At 37.5% G+C, this 26488-nt stretch overlaps 1 protein-coding gene across 1 annotated transcript; it reads right to left on the bottom strand.

Moving 5' to 3' along the window:
* On the bottom strand, nt 1096–25327 carry CHORDC1 (cysteine and histidine rich domain containing 1). The gene is made up of 11 exons (XM_018043296.1): nt 25135–25327; nt 21385–21434; nt 18685–18741; nt 17326–17483; nt 14048–14151; nt 13354–13412; nt 9550–9620; nt 8324–8429; nt 6474–6593; nt 5772–5834; nt 1096–5491 (listed from the first exon to the last, which is right to left on the bottom strand). Exons 1-11 carry the CDS (start codon nt 25196–25198, stop codon nt 5345–5347), a joined length of 999 nt encoding a protein of 332 aa, XP_017898785.1. The 5' UTR covers nt 25199–25327; the 3' UTR covers nt 1096–5344.

The following is a 26488-nucleotide window of genomic DNA, read 5'->3' as shown; positions in this document are numbered from 1 at the left end:
AAGTCTCAAACACCTCAGCCAGACTGCAATGGTAAGCCACGTTGACAGTACCTATTCAACACCACCAGTGAGAACGGCACTTTACCCCTGTGGTTTTCCTTCTCAAAACACATACGTTTAATCCTAAGGAAAACATCATACAATTCCCGACTGACAGACATTCTACAAAATACCTGACCAGTACTTCTCCACACTGTTAGGGTTTTCAAGAAAGTTTGAGAAACTTTAAAAAAGAAGAGACCAAGGACGCATGATGACTAAATGAAATGTGGTGTCCTGGATAGGATGCTGGAACAGAAAGACAGACATCAGGTGAAACTAAGGAATCAGCATGAAGCATGGACTTTATTCATAAAAATGGATCAATACTGGATTATTAACTGTAAAAATGTACCATACTAATGCAAGATGTTAAAAACAGTGGAATATATGGGAATTCTGTACTATCTTCACAACTTTTAAATTCAAAACGGTTCTTAAACAAAAAGTTAATTGAAACAAATGAAGCTGATAAAAAGAAAAAAACGCAAGCCTGATCAGACATCCACGCTGCTAGTATTAAAATGGAAATTCTGCGAACTTTTGGACACCACTTGTGGAGCTTCTGATTTAGTAGGTCTGACATGTTGGGAACCAAGAATTTCCATTTGTAACAGATTCCAAAATGCTGACACTGCCGTCCTAGAAGTGGTATTTTGATGACCAATAACCTGGACTAGATGAAAGTCAACAATTCAGATTCAAAAGCCAGCAATTCCTTTGCTATTTATCCCTATATTTACAGTCTTATCTTTCTCTGCACATGTTATGCTCCAGACCTAAACTGCTTCAACCAATTCTCATACTAATGGGGAAAGCTATGGTAAGTTTAATGCCCCTTCATAACATATTTTATCCAACATACAGGTATAAATTCCTGTCTACAAGCTATATGCAAAATACATGACAATCAAAATGACAGTGGCAACTTTTCTGAACTGAGGAGGACTCTGAAATTTCTTTGGAAACTGTTTAAAGAAACTAGAGACATTAAGAGTTGTTAAATCATAAACGATAAGTTTTTAACCCAGCTATTATTAGAACGAAAACCATACAGACAAAAAGACTACATACTTTATTTTATAAATTTATTTTCTAACAAAACATATGAAAAAGTAAGATTTTTCTTGGTAACTGAACACAATAGTACTAGTTTTCCATGCGGTATAGGCCAACGTTTCATGGAACCCGTTAACTCAACTGACAGACACAAGCAGCATAAAACAGGCAGGAGCACAGAACACAGAGCCAGGTGCCCGAGTTTGAAATCTCAGTTCCACAACTCACCAGTTTTGCCATTGGGCAAGCTATTAAACTTGTGCCATAAATCAGTTTCCTTGCCTGTAACAATATACCTCACAGGGTGTCATGAGGATTAAGCCCATATTCATAAAAGTTCTTAGACTGGCTCATAACAAGTGCTGCATGCCTTGATGTTTGTAAGAGCCAGCCAACATGCCAAGTACTACACTAGAAAACAGGGGTATGACGGTTGGCCTACACAGTCAAGGCTATATGTGGTCTATAAGAGGATACAAACATTAACAAGTCAATCATACAAATAAATAATTAATAAATATGGAACTCTAAACTGAAATGAACAACATGAAGGATGACAGTGTTTTTAAAACATTAATACACTCATCTAGTCTCATTTTTGGAACAAAAAGTATTCTGGTTCAGGGAGTAATAAGCATTTTGACAGACTGATAATTCCCTCTCCCAGGCTTAATCTTTCTTAGCAGTCTTAAAAGCATAATTTAACAACACAATGATCTGGACACTGTTATCTGAGGAGTCAAAAAGGATCAGCAAATAAAATTATTTTGCCACATATCTTTAAGCAACATAAAGTTTAAGGCTAGAAGTTTTATTTCACTTCAGTAGACATTAAAGGTGGCCTACTAAATTGGAAAAATAAGAAAAGGCATTAACTGGCATTTAATAAAATCATGCTCTTTAAAAGTAACTTTTTTACGGAATTCTTCACAACTAAGAGCTATACAAAAACTTGAAAAAGTAAAATTAAACTATGCAAAAAACAAACCAAAAAACAAGCAACCTTTGCAAGTCCAGTATTTTACGGATAATGTCAAAGATATAAAGTATAAAGCACCATGCATCTGTACTTAAAAAAAAAAAAAACACACAAGCCATACAACTCCTCCAGAGGAGTTTAACTTGTAAAAGATTTGGGCAGAAAGGAAGCAATCAGGTAAAACACCAACTTCCCAGCTACCCAAAAGACAAAAGAAATGAAACTTAGAAACAAAGTTTCTAACAAAACTTAGAAACAAGGTAGGACTTAGTTTGCATTACAGAACTGAGGCTAAAGAATTATAACATAGGCAAAAGGATGAAAATAAGCATCAAAAATGAATACCAGGCCAAAATAATTTGAATGAAACAAACCAAAAAATTCCTTAACTTTCTGATAATAAAAAGTACCTGGCCATTACAAAGAAAAAGAAAGGTTACAGGTTTCATAAGTGAGCTTTTAATCCTTTTTTACTTTATTCCAAACCCCTATCCCCTGGTAGTAAAAGCAGAGAGCCCAAACCACTGGACCACCAGGGAATTTTCACTTTCAAGATTTTCTGTTAATTTGTTTATAACATAATTTTCAATCTGGGTAGTGATTTTTCTTTCCAAAGCAAGGGGTGGTAGAGCAATAACCCAGTCATCTTAAGATACTGGTAAGAGCTCTTTAAGGGTCTGTTCACCCTTACATTGCTAAAGAATTGTCTAAAGAAAACCAAACAAGTTTTACTTAAGAATTAAAATCTCTGGCATAAAATATAAATTTTAATAAAATAGATCATTGCAGTATTTTGCTAGTATTTGGTTACAATGCTTGTCTATGATAGGTTGACTTCAATTTATATTTTTAATGGCTCATAAATTGCTGGTTTTTAATTACTATCAAAATACTAGGTCTCAAGAACTACTTGGAAAATCGTGTTCCACTAAAAACAAATAATCAAAACTAATGTTCAACGCTAATTCTTAGTTCTGTAAATGTTCTAATGATATGTAAGATTTTAGCAGTTGGGGAAGATTAATATAGGACATAAAAAAAAACTGTACTTTTTTGCAACTTCTGTAAATCTAAAATTATAGGAAAATATGAGGTTAAAAACAAAAGTTCAAATTCTCAGCTCTTTTCTTCCTTTATATTAGTGAACGTGCCAAGCAAGAAAAATGCTATTTTAGGTTTCCCTAAAATGTTGACTTAGCCATCAGATAAGTTATCAAGCATACAATAAACTTAGCTTTATTTTGCTATAGTAATTACCATGAATACACTAAGACAGATGGAGATTTCCTAGAGAAACAACTGAATAAAGTTAACAAGAATTTAACCCAGATTGATAATAAAACTCATTCCACTTAATTTTAACTGTATGTATGAGTCTAAGATAATTGTATTTAGATTTTTATTTATGCAACAAATTCAGAGGTTCATAGGAATAACAAAGGAAACAGAATGGTCCCTAGTATAACCAGACTAAATATATAAATTATGAGTATATAATGTATAGGTAATACATTATATATAAAGGTGAGTGGTTTGTAACTAACTCTTACATAAATAATACTCTTGCTTTAAATAATAGTTCAAGGGTACATATTACGTATTGCTTAGGGGGAAAAACCTCAAGAAGGAATGATCAGTAAAGGGCCTAGTAATCATTACCTCAAATCAAATCAATTGTCAATCCTTACTCTAGATTCCACGTCTCTAAATGAACTCAGGTTCCAAAACTATGAAACGTTAAAAAAATTTAAACACAACCCCAAGTACTAGAAATATGTATTTCGCTTGGGTCCAATCTCCACTGCAAAAATTTCTTGCCATGGTATTTTAGTGTCATTAAAGCTGGCTGCCAATTTTTCTGTCTTTATATGTAACACAGCTAAACCATTTAATAATTATACTAACTACATCTAATAGTTATTTATTTGTTAAGGGTAACAGACTTGAGAAACACTATTAACTAAAACGGTACTTCTGCAAACTTTTCAAGTCCATTAATACCAAGAAAGAAAAACACTCAAGAAGCTTAAGAAATAATTATTTTAATCTACATAAACATAATTCATACTCAAGTGTATTAAGTTTTGCCATAGTTTCTGCCTTCATAACATGTCTTAATTTCAGTTTCCTTTGTGAACTCTGCACTGCCTCAAAAACTAATTATCCTTTAATGGGTTCAATTAGCATAAACTATCTAATTCTGTGATACCTATGTTTAATCAAGTACAATATATAATCAACACTGTATCACTAGAATTGTCAAGCTGTTTGTGAAAACTTAAAAAAACTTCAAAAGAATAAGCTATTTTGTTTATTTCACACGTAATAGCTGTCATAAAGCGAAGTTTAAGTATTTACTTTTCTGATACCCTCATGTATTTCTAAAGGTCTTTTAGCTTGCAATTTTATGAACAGTTTTCCACCAGGGAGGCCAGATAGTATATACAATTTATTTTTATAACTAATAAAAGATTCTAAGAGGGCACAGACCATAAATTAGGTACAATTCAGTCGTAACACCACACAAAGACCTCACGAATAATTAGGAAAGAGATGTTTAACACTACTGTTTAGTCTTATAAAATGGTGAATTTTAATCAAATTGATACCTTTTAATTCTTATTTATGATGTTTCCTATACTCAGATCATACTGCTTGGCAAGTATACACGTACTGATGTAATTTTTAATCCAATTAGTTGTAAATGAATTCTGATTTGTTAATCAATGTTTATATTTCCTTGCTACTACTTACATACTACACTACTGTGAGTTAATCCCCCTACAAAATGTTATTGTTGAGTGGAAAAGCAATGCAGAGCTTCATCTCTTCCTTAAAGATTTTCAAGTATCATAGGAACACAAATTCATGAAAAAGCCAATTAAAAATTTGACATTCCATCTTGCTTTAGTGATTATAAGATAAAAGAAAGAGATGTAAAAACAAATGTTTCTTTACATTTCTCTGATTAATGCAATATTATGCTAAGAAATATTGGAACTGTTATGAACTATTTTCTAGCTTCTTCAAGTATAGGACACAACTACAGTTCTATTAGTAAGGAGAAATGAATAATTAACTTAGGTAACTCAAAAGCGATATGGGAGGCACAAAAAGATAAACCAACTTTGGCTTTAACCTACTGCAGACCCTGAAATGCCAGATTCAACAACAACAACAAGAAAACAAGAGTACAGCAGCAAGCCACCACTTCACCACATAGTAAGAATTCTGAAACAGCCAGTAACACTTCTTTCCCTTCCCAACTCATTCTGCTGTCTCTTCCTTTTGTTTTTCCTCGGTTTTGGCTGCAGGCAATTCAAGGCTTGCCCACTGCATAGGTTCAGCTTTCCTCATGGTGATCTCAATCTTCGTTGCAGTCATAGTTACGTAGCTTCGCTTTACATCAATCACCTGTAACATTAAAGAAAATGACAGTATTCTGGACGGTTTTACTAATTTTAGAGGCAATTAGTTTAAATGATACACAAGATTTCATGTCTATGCCTATTGCTAACAGTCAAAACTTCAAGCTTCTAAGGTCATCTCTAACCTTAGATGTAAACTCCTGGGTAAGAAATAATGCTAAGTTATATATCTACTCTGCATCAATGCTTATCTAAAGTACTGTCTTTTATTATAAAATGGCATTTTAAATACTAAGAAAAAATTCTGCTGGATTTATAATACTTACACCCCATAATTTCACATTTTGATGAAATTCCTTCTCTCCTTCAAATACAATGTGTACATTTAACTGAAAAAAAAAAAAAGTTGATCAGTGGATCAAAACTGAAGATTTATTATATTAAAACAGTGATTATAAAAATAAAAAGACAGATAAAAATCATTTAAGTTATTTTAAGGAACTGCCAATACTATATTTGAGAAAACCATTAACAGTGAAAAAAACATTAACGTGGAATTTCATATTGAGAACTAAGTATCATTATTATCTGATAAATCTAAGCCACTACAGTACTTCCAGGATAGAAATATCCTGCTTTAGAAATATCTTGCTGAAAACGTTCACTTAAAGTAGTTTCTAGGAAAGTAATTTCAAATTATTGTTTTGAATTGGAGAGACTTTTAAAATCTTAAAACAGCTCAAGATCAACATTTTATAATACAGTAAGAATAACGTACAGTGACTTCCCTGGTGTTCCAGGGAACACCACTGGAAGAATCCGCCTCCCAACTCCGGGATGAAGGTTCGAGCCCTGGCTGGGGAGCTAAGACACACACGCCACAGCTGGAGAGGGCCCGCGCTACCAAGCGCCCGCACAGCAGCACAGAGGGCCCTGCACATGGCAGCCGCGACCTGACGCAGACAAAGAACACACACACACACTTACGATGGGACAACGCACAGGGCAGAGCTGCTCAGCGTACTCACCAATGTGCTATTTGCTACCACTTGGCTGAGCTCTGGAAGTGAATTTTTCGCATATACTGAAATGGTGACTTCACCCCCAGTCTGATGCCAGTCATGTCTACAAGGAACAACCTTTTTCCCCTGCAATGTAAGAGAAACTTTATGAATTTACGAAGTGTCTTAACCTCTTAAAAAGAGTAATCTGACCCATTAAAATTGAGAAACACACCACATAAAATTGAGCCCTTAATATTTATAAGCATAAACAAATTCTAAAGCCCCTATCAAGAAGTTTAACCAATAAAACAAAATACTAGCTTTATGACTTGAGAACATACTTTTGAGACTGAAGTAGAAATATTTGCTTAACAATATGAACTAGCAAACATCTTAACCTCATGCATAATAACTTAACAGTTATTTTCTACAGACTGAAATTTGAGGAAAAATAATTGACTAGTTATAACTGTCTGTTGTTCTTATTGAATATTTTCCTCTTACAATAACATGAAAAAAAGGTAAGAATTTGTGGAAGTAATCTTTTGATTACTATTATGGAAATAGATTATTACATATGAATGATACATTGCTATAACAATAACTACTTGAAAGATGAAGTGTGATGTGTCTTATAACTGAGGGTAATTTAATGCATGAGATTGTGAGACACTATTGTTTGAAAAAACAATATTTATATTTTTGTATAATTATGCCAACTGAATTTAAATTACTTACACCACTTACATTTTTTTTGCCCTGGCTTAGTCACTCAATAGTTGACAACTATATGCATTAAAAGATAATAAAAAGGTGTTTTTCATCAAGGGTCATACTATGAAAACTTAAGCACACAAAAGAACATTTTATTTTTTCAAAGCAAAACTTTCAAATTTTCATACCTTGGAGAAAATACAGTGAGATTTCATTTTTTACTAATAGAATACTCATAGAAGTTTTGTGGTACACAAATCATTATAACTTAACAGATACATTTACAATATCTAACCCAAGTGTTATTAAAAAGCAGACATAATAATATATGCTAATATACACTGAATTCCTAAAGTAATCTAACATAAAGATACACTGAAAACATCACTGTCGGGGTTTTTAGTGCCAATACAGCGCATAAAACTAATTTAATGTATTAAAAGACATGTTAATAAAAGCTAACAAGTATGTATTTAGCAATGAGTTGCTTGCCTTCTTACAGTTTAATGGGATTTTCCGAGATTATCTGCATAGCTACAAGTCTTTTCAAAACGCTGTTAAGGAAATAGGAACTGATGCTTTCTCTTTTGATAAGTTTCCTGGTAGCAAGCAGAGGCTGATTCATATCAATGTATGGCAAAAACCACCACAATATTGTAAAGCAATTAGCCTCCAATTAAAATAAATTAACTAATTAAAAAAACCCCAAAACAAAAACAATCCCACAGAAACAAGTCTACAATCCTACCATTTGGCCACTAGATGGAGTGTCTGTCACGTGTAAATGGTTGAATGACAGTAAGGGGCCAAAAGAGCATCAGAGGTCTCAATGGTAACTCAAATGACCAGAAAAGTGATTTTTAAACAGAAAAAGTTGAAACAAAGTATGCAATTACAGAAAAATATGCTTCAGTTTAGACTAGCTTACGTATTTCACAAAAATCTACATATTTGCAATCAACATACACAACAGTTATTCTGATCAAAGAGCAGTGTGTTAAGAGCTTGACTCAAATTAATTTTAGATTTTAGTTAGGTTCATCAAACTTTACTGTGAGGAACTTGTTTTTTCTTAAATATAAAGACAGAGTAATCTCAAATGTCTTCAAAATGACTCAGATAAATACACTCCAATAGGCTATTTTTAAAACATTACTTACAGCATCCTTTTTAGTCCACATGTGTTTCCCAGTTGTACAGCCCTCTTGGGCTAAGAATGTATTAAAATCAGACGTTTTTCTTCTACAACAGCTCCAGTATTTCATCCTTTAAATTATCATAGAGAAATTTTAGAAATAAAATCTGACAATTAATTAAATTTGCAAGTGTTATAGTGATAAGTACCTTTAAAAAGTAAGCATGTAACTTTAGTATTTTACAAGTGTCTAAATTGCTAAAGGATGGCATCACCGACTCAATGGACTTGAGTCTGAGTGAACTCCGGGAGTTGGTGATGGACAGGGAGGCCTGGCATGCTGCAGTTCATAGGGGTGCAAAGAGTCGGACGCGGCTGAGTGACTGAACTGAAGTTGCTAAACAGTTAACACTACCAGAAGACTAATAACCAGAATGCCATTTAGTATAGCAATTCTGGCATTCCTGAGTGAGGATACTTAAAACCATCACAACATCCAAAATCAGCTTTTCACTGACAGTTTCCATCTCAGTTTCCTCAAGAAGCTACTATGAAATGGTTGATCAAAGATTGAAGACCTTCATATTTGAATAAACCAGGAAAGTGAGAACATGCAAACAATCTAAAAACTAATGTTTACATAACCTGTGATAGTCAATCCTAAAGTCAGTAAAAAATTAACTTGAGAAAAATCTAACACTATTTACTTACGAAAGATCTAACACTAGAAGACAAAAATTACAGTAAAACTTTGGGTTTGTGTCCTGAAGATATGGAAACAGAGTGGAAGATTTTCACAGTACTGTGTTTCTATAAACTACAGTGTAACATAATGAGAGAGGTGCTCAGCTGAGGGCTGTGGAAAAGTATTGCTTTTCTCAGATGCCACAATGTTGGTGTCTTAGTGTCCCAGGGCCCAAAATTCCAAATGTCCTATCAATGGGCAGGACAGCCCTTCAACAAAACAACACAAAACACCTATTTAGCTTAAAGAAAAAAGTATTCTATTGTAATATAAAGGGATATAAAAAAAACATGAGGTTTGAATCACAGTGGTCACTTCAACCGTAACCTTGTTTCAGTTTTCCCACATGTAAAAAGAAGACAAAACTCACATCTCTATGTTATTTTAAAGTTTAAATGACAATGTAAGTAAAATACCTAATATTGTTGCATGGCAAATAATGTTTAAAGGCATATTAACATTTCTAACATCTACCATAAAGTTTTCATTAGTCTGGTTTAAGTTACCCTTCGTGGAAAATAGGTACTCCAGAATGATATACACAGACTTCTTCTAGACTCTGTGGACCCTGGTATGTCTACAAGAGAAGAAAAAGAGGGAAAAAATTAGTTTCATATCTCACTGTTACATTTCACATGTATTTGCAAGTACTGGTGACCTCTAAGAACTATGAAAATGCCCAAGAGGTAACAATTACCTAGAACATTCATAAATTCACCTCAGGCCATTCTAATAAGGAATGAAAAAAGATTCCAGTTTGGATATGCTTAAATTTCAGTTCCCTGTGAAAAAGGTAAATATTAAAGTAGGCAATAGGATGTATCAGATGTTTTTTAGACTTTTGGGTATGAGGACACATCCCAACATATTCCAAACATATTTAGGTATGTTCTGTAAATTTACAGGCCAATACTAAAACCAAGAGATTAGTGTTCTCATCAGAAACATAGTTATAGCATGATTATGTGCACAGTAAACTTTGTGAGCTTTACGAATTGAAATGGAAAATCGAATAAGCAATTCTGGAAGTCCAGAGTGATGACTTCTTATCCCTACAAAGGGTAAAATGAGCTGCAGACCTATATATATATCCAGGGTTTGTCTGGAAGATCCGGGCCCCATTGCTGCTGTAGATGAAGGCTCTACAGATGAATTCACAAAAAGTTATGTTAATAAAACATAGATGCAGCCAGTAGTATATTTTCTGTCTACTTTGGTATTTATAGCAACCATCCTACAGTTACAGAAAATAAAATTCTGCACATTTACTTTTTGTAAATTCAGATTACGGGGTGTGTGTATCTCCTGAAGATATTCCATGGGCACCCAAAACTCAGCGCATGAAGATTCTCAACTTCTATCACTATTGTTCCCAGACCTCCTACTCTTCTTCCCCATCTTATCTGATGGCACCATATCCATTGAGTCTCTCAAAGTAAAAATTCTCCAAGTCCTCTTCAGTTTCTCTTTACCTTCTACCCTCATGTAGTCTATCGCAAAACCCTGTCAACCTGAATTAAAAAAAAATCTTACCAGTTTAATTTGCTAAACTTCCTCAAGATCACTAGCAGATTCTAGGCAATGAAACTCTGTTAAAAGATTTTGATGAATTTCTCTGCCTTCAGTTTCTGGACTCGACCATCTACTTAAACATGTACCACTCTCTTGTTTAAAGCCCTTTAAATACCACTACCTCAAACCATATACAACAATCAGTGCCAGTGGTTTGCACATTTAAATGTGCCTCTAAGCCCTAAAAAAGAAACAGATTTCCTAAAGAGGACAGAGAAAGCCTGTCATGAAGGAAAAGATGAACAAACTGAGTTTCATTAAATTTAAAGACTGTTTATTAGAAGCCATTATTAAGACGGTGAAAAAATATAGTCTCTCTGACAAAGGACTTGCAGCTAAAACATATGAAGAATCCCTAAAATCATTAAGAGAAAGTCAACTTAATAGAAAAACCGATACAGATTTTGGACAGTGTCACAAAGGAGGACGTCCAAATGGCCAATAGGCATACAAAAATGCAGTCAGCATCATCAACAGGTAAGTGTGAATCAGAATCACAATGGGAACATTCCACATTCACCAGAGTGGCTAAATATAAAAGACTGATATTACCAAAGTGTTATAGAACAAGCTATAGAACAAGCTACAGAACAAATGGACCCAACCTCATATATCACTGGTAAGAGTATGAACACAATCACTTTGTACTCCCTGCTAAAGCTGCACACACACACACACACACACACACACACACACACACAATCACTTTGTACTCCCTGCTAAAGCTGCAGACACACACACACACACACACACAGAAGAAGCAAAACTATTTCTAGTTATCTCCCTAAAAGAAATGTGTAAACGTATCCCCGAAGTCATGCACAAATATGTCCATAATAACCTGAATCAAAAACACTTCACAGGACAGTAGAGAGAATAAACTGATTGGTATACTTTAAAGCAATATAAAGGAACAAATTACAGCTACATGAAACCAAGATAACCAAAAACAGTTAAGCAAGGAAGACAGACTTAAGCACCTGTTCTATGATTCTATTTACAGTAAATTTAGAAGTAGGCAAAACTAATCTACGTTGAGAAAAAAGTAGTTACCTTTGGGAAAGGAAATAATGGATGAGAGGAAGCATGTGCACTTTGCTTAATAAACTTGTATTTATATATATTCAATGTTGTATTTCAATGAAAAAACTTTAGGAACATTTCTTCGACGGCTACCGTGACCTAAAGGAAGGCCTAAGCTGTGAGCAGCAAGCCTTTCAGGATCTAGCCTGATTTTTCTTTTAATTTCAACTTTACATCAGCAAATTCTGGACATCATTGACTACTTTTGATTTTTGTACATGACTGCTATCTCTGCTTGGGATATCCTTTCCCATTTTGTCCATGTATAGAACTGTCATTCATTTCTCAAAATTCACCTGGGATACCTTCACTCCGACATGCCTACAGACCCCACCACCTGCACTGCACCTCCCGCACCCAAAGAATTAATCGTTCTCTTTCTATCTACTACTTCTACCTTAAATACATGGGAATGCATCTGTATTTCCATCTCTAAATGAACAAGGTGACCCCAAACTCAGCATGAAAGAAGACTACAAACCTGCTCCCAACCCTAACTCCAATCTCTCCTCCTCAGTTAATGGTGCACTGAGATGCTTCACTTCTGGTTTATCAGCAGGTCCTGCTAATACTTCCAGGTGTCATTCATTCTAACGTGCTTGTCATGTGCTGGGCACTGTTCTAAGCACTCAAGACACAGAAAAGAGAAAATGTTTTCCTTTCAAATCTTACATGAGTGAAGAAGGGAAGTAAAATCTGTAAAATTAGTTATGGAATAAGGTCTAAGTGCTGTGGGGAAATAAGGAGAGTATGGAAATAGTAGAGAGGGTGTAATGTTACTCAGAGTGGGCAGAAAGAAGCCTCAATGAGATGTCTGATGACATCCTACATGTAACTGCTTCTCTAAAACATATGCCAATGCCTGGTCTTTCAAAATAGCACCCAGCTGGTTTTCCTTCCCTTGATTCCACTCCTGCACCACTAAATTTACCACTCATCAGCCAAAGATATCCTTTAAAGTCCCTCCTTAAACAGACAATGGCTTTATATTACACTTCCTAAAGCCTGAACTCCTCATTGTGACATTCAAGGACCTCTATAATCTTGCCTGCCTTTCATACCGTTTCACACCCTTGATCAATCCTCCACTGACTTTTCTTATAATTTCTTGAGTAGCCAAGCTCTAAAGCCTCTAAACATACTACTCCCACATCTACTCCAAAGTTTACAGAACTCATCTGCTAAATCATTCAGATTTCCGACTTAGTGTCACCGTATCAAAAAAGACTTCCCAGATAAGTGCACATAAACAGCTTTACTCTGTATCTCCTTGTCAGCTTTATTCTTTTCAAGTCTACCTAAATTCACAGCACTTAAGAACTTATGTGTTGTCTTCCCCCAAAATCAGAATATCAGCTCCCCAAGAACAGGGATTTTTGCTTTATTTAATACCACATTTCCAGTCCTTAAAACCACCTGCGGCACACAAGGAGGGCTCAGTAAATGCTGACGGAACTAGGCCTGTTTACTCCTGTGTCTATCAGATGTGCTCCTCAGAGACAGGCGCTTACCCATGCGCATAGTCCTGCTCCATGGAATAGTGCCCAACACATAACAGGCACATAAACGTTTGTATCTAATTGAGTCAGTAAATTACTCTTTTCTCAGAATGAAAATTTTACTTCCAGATGTAACACAAATTTTATAATATATACCTTTGAACACCCTCCATTTTTACATGAGGTTCCAATCTTAATTTCATCACTGTCTTCTTCTAAAAGAAAGAAAAACAAAATAGAAACATTAAAATAGAACACTTTTACTATAATGCTATTCTTAAAAAGTACCCTTTTCTTAAAATGAGTATTTAAAAAAATAATCTAAATACAGAAAAACTGCTATTTTACAATGATTTTACTTAACAGTTTTCTGTGTGACCTTTCCTGTAACACACGTAAAAGTGAATCAGAAGCCAACTATTTTAAGTCTTGCCTATATTCCCAAAATGACACGACATGATGCATTTCTATTCTATAATGCACCTTATATCCAGTATATTTACCTTATGTAAAAGAGCAATCATGATTCTTTTTCCCCAGATAACAGGTATGGGTCAGAGAATGCTGAATATATTTTATATCATGCACAATGAAACATTTACAAAAAAGCTTAATTCACTGTTAAAAAGTAATGAGTAACAGAAGAAAAAAATTAACAGGTTCTCCTTTTTAATAAAGACAAAATGAATCACAAATTCATCCTGTGGTTTAACAGGCATTCAGTAAACAAAAAATTTCTTTACTACAAAGTACTATTTTTTTATATTTATAATGCTATAAACTATACTGCTACTGCTTCTTTTAGATAACTGGCTAACTTTACAGAAAAATATAAAAAGCAAAATCTTACCTTTCTTATTTTCTTCATTCCCTGATGACAGTTTAAGTTTATCAAGTGCTTGCTTTAGGGAGGCAGATATCTTTAATTCCAAATTTGTCATTGGTTCATCCGGGCTGGAGATTTTGGAAACTTTATTACCATTATTGAGGTACAAAAATATTTGTTTGTACTAAAAATAAATATACTTAAGAGTCTACTTATGATAAGCCAAAAGCTTTGTGAATCAAGTTTTTCTAATTAAAAAAGTATTTTACAATAACTGCTATAATATAGCTACATTTCTAAGTTTTAGCCGAAAAATGTTGATACTAAATAACAAATAACCATGCTACTTTCAACACAATTGTGCTAATGGGAAGGAAGCAAAGACTAAGAATCCAAATTTGCCAAGATGAGCAACTCCATGGAGGGGACTGTGAAGTACCTTTACATCCCACGCCCAAGGAAAACAGGGAGCACGCAAGTCCGGACAAAGTGAACAATTATGCACTAAGTGCTTTACTCAGTAGGGCGTGCACACAGCAAAACTCCAGGGCAGGTTTGTTCACTGTATATGCAGCTAGGGTGAGGGAGCCACACGTCTGTCTTGTGCCTTGGCATGTATCGTTTTCACTGTGGCATAGTGGAATTCTCGAGGGGAATCGTCCTTGTCAGGGAGTCAGTTTGAGTTGAAAAAGAACTTGGAGGCTTTCCTTTCCATTCTACCACTGTTTGTTGAATATTTTTTAAGACATTCTTCACAGAAAAACATGTCCTTTCCTTTCAAAAATTCTAATAAAGAAGAATTTTATTTTAAAGCAGCTCATTTTATCATTACATCAGTACATAACTGAATAATTATGTACTAAGGCAATAATTATGTACAAAGTGAATCCATATCCCTACTGGTGGAGACAGTTCACTTCACGTGGACACTACTACACACACCTATTCATGCAGTTATATCACAAGGGAGTTGTTGTAGGCTTAAAAAAACAGTAACGACAATGTCCCCTAACATTTTGTAAAGTACTGTATGTAGAATTTGTTTAAGGCATTCAGTAAGTATTAAGAATACTAATAAATGTAACAATAAAGCTAAAAATCCTAGGTTATTCATTCTACAACCTTAATGAAAAACCTACTGCATAGGAGGCACTAATAAAGTACATAAAAACTTGTATCCTCATAATCTCTATAATACCATCCAATGAATTTAGGATAGAATACTTAATTTTTCTTTCTCTTATGTGAAGGTATTATTTTCAAAAATATTACCTCATACTGTCAATTACAGTAGACTCAACTATAATATTTAATTATGATCTATGTCAAAATTCTTATCTTTTTATGACTTCCCTCCCCTACAACTGGCAAATCAATCAGTAAGACATTTGATAAAATTTTTCATGATTATGAATAAGGTGGATATAGAATAAAATCATTCTAAGTAGTTTGGTTAAATAAACAAAATAAACATCAGAAAGTCCCTGAGGGTTTTTTCTTTGCTGGATACCAGTCAAGATGCTATAAACTTATTTATTTATGATTAATAAAGAAAAAATTGGGGAAATCATGAATCCATGGTATGAATATCAACAAAGGTTATGTTTGAGGCCAAAAACCATCTTTTTTTTTAAGTCCTGTGTTTTGATTCTAAAACAATTAAGTACTCAAGGGCTATGTGAGGAAGACCTGGTATAACAGTGATACCCAACAACAATCCCAGCATATGCGGGATTATAAAACAGAGTATAGTGGGTAAGCATGAAGAATCTGGGCAATCCTACTGCAAAATGAGCAAAACACATTTTAAAAGTACTTTAATAGATTTGCCATGTAAATCAAATACATTAAAAATTGATCAATAATGAGACTAACAGTTTTCAGACAACTGGGGGTAAAAGATGAATGACTAGGCTTATTCTAAATAGCAAAATATGGACAAATAAATAGAATTTGACCCAATACAAAGGAAATTTATATACTCAATTAGTAACGATAAAATGAGCTGCTTTAAAATTCATTAGAATTTTTGAAAGGAAAGGAAATGTTTTTCTATGAAGAATGTCTTAAATATTCAACAAACAGTGGTAGAAATGAAAGGAAAGCCTCCAAGTTCTTTTTCAACTCAAACTGACTCCCTGACAAGGACGATTCCCTTACAGAATTCCACTATGCCACAGTGAAAATAATATATGCCAAGGCACAAGACAGACGTGTGGCTCCCTCACCCTGAGCATAACTGCATATACAGTGAACAAACCTGCCCTGGAGTTTTACTATGTGTATGCCCTCAAGGAAAGAGATGTGAAAAGGTATTATCTAAGAGAAAATGAATTTATAAGCAGAGTACACCGTGAGAAATGCCAGACTGGATGAAGCACAAACTGGAATCAAGACTGCTGGGAGAAATATCAATACCTCAGATATGCAGATGACACCACCCTTATGGCAGAACTAGAGAACCTCTTGATGAAAGTGAAAGAGAGTGAAAAAGTTGGCTTAAAGTTCAACATTCAGAAAACTAACATCATGGTATCCAGTCCCATCACTTCATGGCAAATAGATGGGGAAACAATGGAAACAGAAACAGACTATTTTTGGGGGCTCCAAAATCACTGCAGATGGTGACTGCAGCCATGAAATTAAAAGACACTTGCTCCTTGGGAGAAAAGCTACAACAAACCTAGACAGCATATTAAGAAATAGAAACATTACTTCTAGTCAAAGCTATGGTTTTTCTAGTAGTCGTGTATGGATGTGAGAGTTGGACTGTAAAGAAAGCTGAGCGCTAAAGAATTGATGCCTTTGAACTGTGGTGTTGGGGAAAACTCTTGAGAGTCCCTTGGACTGCAAGGAGATCCAACCAGTTCATTCTAAAGGAGATCAGTCCTGGGTGTTCACTGAAAGGACTGATGCTAAAGCTGAAACTCCAATACTTTGGCTACCTGATGTGAAGAGCTGACTCATTTGAAAAGACCCTGATGCTAAGAAAGACTGAAGGCAGGAGAAGGGGACAACAGAGGATGAGAGATGGTTGGATGGCATCACCGACTCGATGGACATGAGTTTGAACAAGCCCTGGGAGTTGGTGATGGACAAGGAAGCCCAGCATGCTACAGTCTATGGGGTTGCAAAGAGTTGGACATGACTGAGCGACTGAACTGAAGAGAAAACCAAATGGTTCAAAAGTTGGTGACCTACACAAAGGCTACAAATGATATGATGCAAAATTGTAAAAGGTAATACCAGGAACAAATGCTGTCATTAAGTGTAACACGAGTATATAGCTATATAAAGTGTACCTTGGTCTTTTTATTGCTTCTACTGGTTTAGGGGCCTGAATGATGTGCTCCTGAAATTTGGGTTTCAATTCAGATAATTCTTTCTTCTCAGTAGTCTTGACTTCAGGTTTGACTGGCTCAGGTGGCTTCTCACTGTTATGCCTTCCTTTCGTACAGCCCTGTTGGTGAAAGGTATTCATTCACTGAGAGTTATCCTAGTATCTATTTCACATGCTGTAACAAATATTAATTTTCAATTCTTAATTCATAAATTCAAGTCCATGTTTTCTCCACTTTTAACACACTGACTTATTTTAAGAAACTAAAAACAGAACTTCAAACAATATATTTGTAAATGATTTCTTACATGTAGAAAAATGCATTAAAAAGAGGCCTCTAAATTAGACCTAACAAATTTCTACTTTAATTCTTCTATTAAAGGAATAGCATAAACTTGTTTACAGGAAACAAATCCTGGAGATCTCACGAGAATTCTACAAATCATTTACACAAAAGGGCCTCAATCTGAGTCTCAGTTCTCCTGTTCCTAGCTATATGATCTTGAGCAAGTTATTTTTTAAACTTGTTTCCTCGTCAGTAAAATTGAGGCAATTTTTGAGAGGATTAAATAAAAAATACAATAGAGTCAATAAATGCTAGCTCCCTTTTCTACATACCATTGACATACATTTTAACGTCCCTGAAATCATAAGGTCAAAGGTATGTCATTTAATTAGCAACTTTAGTCTTCTTTCTTAAGGGTACACAAAATAATAGTGCAACTTCATGGTATCTGAGATACAATAATTTATTGTTCCTAACTGAGTATGATTTAAATTGTTGCCTCCTCGTGGAGTTCTATTTAAGACTACTAACATCAAATAGCAAGGAACTACCGCATAGCACAGGGGACTATACTAATATCTTGTAATAACCTATAATGGCGAAGAGTCTGAGTAAGAAGAGGTGTACATATGTATAAGTGAATCATTATGCTGTATATCTTAAACTAAAAGAACACTGAAAATCAGCTATACTTTAATTAAAAAGTAAAGAAAAAGCTAAAGAAAAATAAGCTGTAGGAACAAATTCTAGAGTGTAATTTAGATGTATATAAGTACACTAGAAATGAAAACAAAATAAAGGACTACTAACATCAAAAACAATTGACAAGTAGTTAATTAACATCTTAAAACTCTAATCTCTAAAACAGATAAATTCCCTACTTTAAGCGCCATAGAAGGGAGGTGACCTACATTTTAAAAGAAAGGGACTATCTGTAAGTTAACAAGGACTCGACAAAAGTTGTCCAAAATCAGACCTTCCCGTAATATGTACGTTTTAGGGGATAATCTAAGAGAAAAAAACATTAATACTTACTACGATACTTAAAAAATCAGAAAAATCAGTTGTTCTTCTCTTACAGCAAGACCAACCCTAGGAAACGTAAGAGCCAAAAGAAGAAAACAAAGTGAAAACTCTTCGTAAAAGAACCGCAACTCACTGAAATGCCACTTGCACTTACCTCCTTGGGTCGCAAAGTGACCTGTATATATATAATTTTATAGTATTAAAGTGTTGTAAATAATCAAGTTAAATGTTTAGTCTTTGACTAAAAGAAAAATGAATTAACCAATGTTGCTGTGATCCATCATAAAAGGAAGCATCTTAAAATATGGAAACAGAAATTGCTTCTGTTTTAGAATAGCACTTGATTTTTAGAACAAAAACATTTTATAATTTATAAAATTAGGTATTTTAAGGAATCTAGGGTGCAAGCAAAGTGCTTTACTTTAAAAAGGAAGTTATATTAAAATCCAGTAAGTTAAGAGATAATAATTATAATAATTCAGTTTCTAAACAAACTCAGGCTAGCTGTTTCTCAACAATAAGCATTCTATTTTCAGAAAAACACTAATTAACGTAGCAGCGTAAGCACTGTTAGATCTTTCAAGGTTACATGAGCTTTTTAGTTAGAAGCATACAAATATAGAAACTATAAAGTAGTATGAGATTGCTAAACAAAGTATCAAGTAGCTAACCAAAACCACTGCTTTGTCACCTAAAATTCCAATACAGTACAAGAAAAAGGAAATAAAAATGCAGTAGTCCCAAAGCTTGGGATGTCTCAAATTCAGACTTAGGGCCAGCTTTGCACATACCCACCTGGGCCTCACTGTTTCTCTGTTTCAAATTACATGAAGAATTTGGTAGTGTCTTTTTTTCATAATACACACTTAAAAGTTTTTTTAAAAAGATGTGCCAAATATTCTACAATTCATATTTTCCTTTATTCTGAAATTTCATTTTCTTCTACTCTGAACTGAGATATGGATGAAAAATAACTAACCAGTACAAAATTAAAGGTTTAGTTGGTATAGATAATATTGTCACCAGTAAAGCTATTTTGTATGTAGAAAGTTTTATTATCTTAATTCTATATGAAGAATTAAGTATTCTGGGAATACCGGGATATACATATGACATAGACTAGTTGTTCCCAATGCCCACCCGAGATGGTCCTCAGTCAAATGTGAAAAGGAAATTAAAATTTAAGTTTGCGAGTATAATGCTACCAACTGTCTTTTCTTAAGAACTTTCTTTTCCCTGAATGTGCCTCTTCTAATAAGAATAATTTGGAGAAGGAAACAGCAACCCACTCCAGTATTCTTGTCTGGAAAATTCCATGGACTGAGGAGCCTGGTGGGGTACAGTCCATGGGGCTGCAGAGAGTCAGACATGATGGAGCATGCACGTACAACTTGAATAGTAAAACGTTTTTCTCTTCTGCTCATGCAATGTTTAATTTTTTACTTGGCTACACAGAAAACTGACAACAGTACACAATCTACTGATTTATATATTTTGCTTAAAATCTACTGGGCTGTGAAATTCAGTAGTATTGGAAAGTGTAGGTCTTCAAGAAATGTTATAAAAACAATAAACAGAACCAAATTAGAACAGAAAAAGAAAAATACTTCCAAGTAAAATCATTAAGTTTAATTAGAATAATTAACAGTTGGATATAAACAGAGGAGCAATGGACTGAATGACTACAATGTTAGTGGTATCATTACTAGCAGCAGCAAAGGCAGGTTATTTTTGGAATAAGGGGTCACTTCAGAACTTATCTGTAGTTGCCAATGACACACATAAATGAAAATACATTGTAGAAGTGAAGTAAGGACAAAATAAACTGAATGAGAGGAAAAAAGGAAGCCAAAACTGAGAAGTGAAGTATGGCCATGGTTATAAGATATGAGGAAAAACATCATCGGGAAACACAAAGATGTAAGGAGTCAGGTCACAATTTGTGGTATTGAACGTGTGTTCCGTTTTTCTCACTTAGAAGTAACCAGATTAATATAGGCTTGTTATTTCCTTGTTTATCACTTTTTTTTACACTTGGGTAACAGCTAAATACCAAGGTCTAATTACTCTCTGAAAGGTAAAATTAAAAATTGAAAGGACATTGATAAATATAAACATGATGTACTGCTTATGTTCCTAAGAAAACCTAAAACCATAGCAGCCATGTTGCAACATTTTCTTTTGAGATACACAACGGAAAATATTACCACATTATCATAAATTTTAAAGACCAATAAACCCAACACAAAAATCCTCATCAAACAATATTCTGTATGTCTCTAATTCTTCAGAACATCAAGGAAAACTGGTAGCATCTCTCTTCTGCACTGTATTACTCTAAACTTAGATGTCTGTCCTGAGTTGGACTGCTAAGTGTTTGTAACAATCTTTCCTAAAATTCAGAGCTGCTCTTATGAGCCAATAGCTGCCCAAAATGTTGAAAGACTAAGAAATCAGTATGGTTGCTTTCATTTCCCCTCAAAGTTAGGTGAAGAAATGAGGGACATAGAAAATTAGAGTTGGGATAAAAATAATAATTTTGTTTAACTGGAAAAACCCTTAAGATTGCTGACTCTAGTGGAAAACTTGCTTAAAGCACTCCAAAATAGTCAATAAGAAAGCATAAGCTGAGGGGAAAAAAAAAGATCTAGTATTATACCTCTGAATTTAATATACAAATGTTACAACAAAAATGTATCAAGCTCCTACCTTTAATGCATCATGAAAGACTGGAACTCCTGGGTGGTATGTGCAAGCATCTGGTCAAAAGCAAAGAAAAAAGAAAACACTTCACAATGAAGAAAACCCATTTTCCTTCAGTGTTAACATATAATCCTTTTTCCATATGCAGGTAATACTTCACTAATGCTCCAGTTTGATGCATGACACACAATGCTTAATATAACACTGTATTAAAATAGTAAAGGTTAAAATTCTAATTTGAGTATGACAGCTATAAATAAAAATACACATAGTTCAAGTAAAACAAATAATATTTTGTATTCTAATCTTTACAGTAAAATGTTTAGTACCCAAACTTTAGTACTGTATTTCGTTTTTACAAAAATATTATCAAATTTAAACATTCTTATGTGTACTGATCCATAAAAGTCGCCCAAGAGATATCCTAAAAAGACATTTTTGAAGAATAGGTTCAATTTTTTAAAAACTGATGTATCAGTAATATCTAATTGCTAATTTAATTTTCCTAAGTAGGTGTCAATTCCTAGATACAAACCTTACTAAAAAGAGGCTTAAATTTTACAAAGTTTTCAGGTTTGTCACTGTTAGTCTATTATTTCCCTACCTCCGTCCCACTACACCATCAATTTTTACTTAACTCTCTTACAAATATGGAATTAGTCTGCAATATGGAGTATTACATTAAAAAAAACGATAATGGACACTTATTCCATAGTTAGATAGAACCATAAACTCAGAAAAAGGCCAGCTCCACACTTGTGCAATTTTCTTATAAGGATACTTTGCTCAAACTTTCATGTCTGTTTAGCAATCAATTGACTACAACCTCTGATTCCTGGAATCACCTTGCTGCTGCTGCTAAGTCACTTCAGTCATGTCCAACTCTGTGTGACCCCATAGACAGCAGCCCACCAGGCTCCCCCATCCCTGTCCCCCTTCTCCAAGCAAGAATACTGGAGTGGGTTGCCAGTTCCTTCTCCAATTCATGAAAGTGAAAAGTGAAAGTGAAGTCGCTCAGTCGTTTACGACTCTTGGCGACCCCATGGACTGCAGCCCACCAGGCTCCTCTGTCCATGGGATTTTTCCAGGCAAGAGTACTGGAGTGGGGTGCCATCGCCTTCTCCGATGATACATTTCTGGTACTTAGAGAAAAATCTCCGATCCCTGTATTAAGTCAGTATGGTTTCTTTGGTTAGTAACCAGGTACTACACAGAGACCATACTAGCTAATAAAGAGAAAGTGTCAGATTCATGGTACAGTACCTAAGCCCAGATTCAGAAGATCTAATTAAGGGTAGTAGTGGAATTGAGGGCTGGAAAAGGAGATTCAAAGTAGAAATGAATACGCAGAGGAGCAGGAATTTGAGGGGAGAATCAAAGTAGAGAACAGAGCATATTTCATATCAAACGGACATACAGTCAGAGGCACACTGCATAATGCCTGACACAGGCATACACAATAATGGACATTCTGGCAGGAGAAGAGCACGAGCGAGTCAGGTCTTAACAATACAACTCACATAAACAGTACTTGAAAATCACTGCTGAATAACATGCAGATGGACATCCTTCTCTCTAGTCCTTAAAAAAAAAAATTAAGTTTGACACTTTCGCTCAAGGTAATATTTTATGGGTAAGAAGCTACAAGACAGCAGTGGCTAAAAGCCAGGGCTTTTAACATTGAGTCTGACCCAGGCTCAAATTTTGGCTCTGCCTCTTGGTTGCTGTTTGTTTCCTCAAATGTATGTACTGAATACAATATTGTTCGATGGCACCCACTCCAGTGCTCTTGCCTGGAAAATCCCATGGAAGGAGGAACCTGGTGGGCTGCAGTCCATGGGGTCGCGAAGAGTCGGAGGCGACTGAGCGACTTCACTTTCACTTTTCACGCATTGGAGAAGGAAATGGCAACCCACTCCAGTGTTCTTGCCTGGAGAATCCCAGGGACGGGGGAGCCTGGTGGGCTGCCGTCTACGGGGTCACACGGAGTCGGACAAGACTGAAGCGACTTAGCAGCAGCAGAAATGCTTCCTCTAGAGAAGCTGTTTTAACACATGCAGATCACCAAACCAAAACACTCCTTTAGCTTTTGTATCTCCATTTTCCATCAACCCACCTACCTGTAGTACTTTAAGTCCCTACAAAACCCTGGGCTTCCCTGGTTGCTCAGACAGTAAAGAATCCACCTGCAATTCAGGAGACCTGGGTTTGAAAATCCTGGGTCAGAAAGATCCCCTGGAGAAGGGAATGGCAACCCACTGCAGTATTCTTCCTTGGAGAATTCCATGGACAGAGGAGCCTGGCGGGCTACAGTCCACAGGGTGGCAAAGAGTCAGACACGACTGAACGACTAATTTTGTTAAAGCTAATAAAACTTTCAGCAACCTTAAAGGCGTTCCCTACTTAATTCAGTGCTGGGGATGCTCAATCCTTGAGACTGTCTACTCCGCTGGCTTCCCTTATCCCTTTCCTAGGCACTGAACCATTTCACACACACAGAGAACTGACTTCCAAAACATTGGCTGTATCTCCCCTTAAAATTAGGCTGGTACATTACACCAGCCTAATATGTACATACATATTATCCCATTCAACAAAGCATAACACTTTCCTCTTTAATATTAAAGTAGAATAATAAACACTTCACAGGGTTGTTGTTAAGATTAAATGAGATAACGTAATATATATTAAGTGACAGACCAATGTCTGGCATCCAGAAAACATACAATAAATGCTAGTGGAATTTGAGACAGTGTTGTAACTGCTCAGTTTTCAAGGAATCAAGTCAGTCCTTTACTCCATTCACCTACCAAAATTCAAATCCACTGGTCAGTTTCTATCATTCACCTAGTCACTAACTCTCAAGTTTACATCCTTAATTCTACACCTGGGTGCTAGAGAGCTGCACCTCTCGGGCACCTGGCCTCGGGAGACAACTTTTCCACCCGCTAGCGGTGGGGGTGGGATGGGGGACGGTTTCAGGATGATTGAAGCGTTACATTTATTGTGCACTTTATTTCTACGAGGACTACATCAGCTCCGCCTCAGATCATCAGTCATTAGGTCGTGGAGGTCGGGGACCTCTGCTACAGGACATTCAAGCACAGTGTCCTGCAGGCGGCGCAGTACTAAGACGGGAAGGCCATGCAAAAATACCCAAGGAACACGGACGGCTATAAAGTAACGGATGACGAATGCTATCTCCCATGGAACAAATGTATCAAAACCTAACAGCGTGACCATTCAAAAGAATGAACCAAGAAGTTCTTTTCTTTTTTTAAGTATGGTTAAAACAGTGAGTCAACCGAATGCTAGGATAAGCCGCCCGCTGCCCAACCCTGAGGTCCATGTCTGTCTCTGACACACACGCGCGCGCGCGCGCGCGGATCCACCGCACGGCGACCCCAAGGCACCTGGCTAACTCCTCACCGCTCCGAGAGGCGCGGGCAGGGCTCTTAACCCGGCCCACAGGGAGAGCGGACGGCGGGGAGCATGTGCGCCGGGCGCTGTGCCGAGGGCGGGCGCCGGGTCCCGCAGAGCGGCCCCGCAGCCGGGGGCAGTCCGGGACGCGGCCCGGCGGGGTCAGCCTGGGAGGCCCCGGGCGTCCCCTGGAAAGGACGCGGTTGCCCGGCGGGGTCAGCCTGCGAGGCCCCGGGCGTCCGGGGAGGAGATGCGGCGGCCCGGCGAGGTCAGCCTGCGAGGCCCCGGGCGTCCCGGGAGGAGGTGGAGGGGAGCGGGCGGGGGGGCCTCTCTCACCGTCGGAGTTGGTCTCGGGGTCGAAGCGCTGGCCGCAGCCCCGGTTGTAGCACAGCAGGGCCATTCTCCTTCCCGGACTCCGGAACCGCCGCTCGCTGCCTCTGGAAACCCCCGCGCGCGACCCGGGCCTGCGGGCGCGCAAGCTGCCGGCTTCCGGGAACGGCCAGCTCCGCCTCGGGAACCTTCGCGAAGGTTCCGGCCGCGCAGGCGCAGCGGCGACGGGAAGCGGCAAGGGAAGAGGCGGGGACCGCGCAGGTGGGGCTCCGCGGTGCGGCGGGGGAAGCGGGTGGGTAGGCTGGCGCACGGGGCGGGGAGGGGCGGACCCCGCAGGTGGGGCTCCGCGGCGCGGCGGGGCTGCAGGCGCGATGGGAAGCGGCGGGCGAAGCGCGCGGGCGAGGGAAGAGGGCGGGGGCCCCGCAGGTGGGGCTCCGCGGCGCGGCGGGGCTGCAGGCGCGGCGCGGGGATTCGCGGGACAGACCTCGCAGGCCGGAAGCTGGGCCTCCGGGCGCGCCCCACCTCCCTCGCCGCTGCGGGCTGCCTGTCCTCCGCGCAGCCCGGGGACCGCCCTGCTCCCCGCCGCCGCCGCCGCCCCCCAGCAACCTCCTTCCTCTTCGCACTGGGGTGAGGCCTCTACGCGCGGCCGGGACGTTTGGCTCCTGAGCGTTCTGAGAACGACCGGAGAGTCGTGCAGCCTTTCTGACTCCTCTTCCCCGAACGTTCTTTAATAATTGAGCGGGATGGTGGACGAATCCCCCTCAGGTTCCACTGTTCCGATCTCGGAAGCGTGGAGAGGGTGTAGGCATCGGGAGCGATTTCAGTAACAGAGTTCAGTGTAGTTCAGTCGCTCAGTGCTGTCCGACTCTTTGCGACCCCATAAATCACAGCACGCCAGGCCTCCCTGCCCATCACCAATTCCCAGAGTTCAGTCTCATGTCCATCGAGTCTGTGATGCCATCCAGCCATCTCATCCTCTGTCGTCCCCTTCTCCTCCTGCCTCCAATCCCTCCCAGCCTCAGGGTCTTTTCCAACGAGTCAACTCTTCGCATGAGGTGGCCAAAGTATTGGAGTTTCAGCTTCAGCATCAGTTCTTCCAATGAACACCCAGCACGGATGTCCTTTAGGATGGATTGGTTGGATCTCCTGGCAGTCCAAGGGACTCCCAAGAGGCTTTTCCAACACCACAGTTCAAAAGCATCAATTCTTCAGGGCTCAGCTTTCTTCACAGTCCAACACTCACGTCCATACATGACCACAGGAAAAACCATAGCCTTGACTAGACGGACCTTAGTCGGCAAAGTAATGTCTCTGCTAGGTTGGTATAATTTAGCTTCTAAGGACTAAGCGTCTTTTAATT

Source organism: Capra hircus, chromosome 29 (genome assembly GCF_001704415.2).
Source record: "Capra hircus breed San Clemente chromosome 29, ASM170441v1, whole genome shotgun sequence".
NCBI classification, from domain to species: domain Eukaryota; kingdom Metazoa; phylum Chordata; class Mammalia; order Artiodactyla; family Bovidae; genus Capra; species Capra hircus.
Note: the sequence above shows the minus strand (reverse complement) of the source record. Positions and strands in the feature narration are given on the sequence as shown.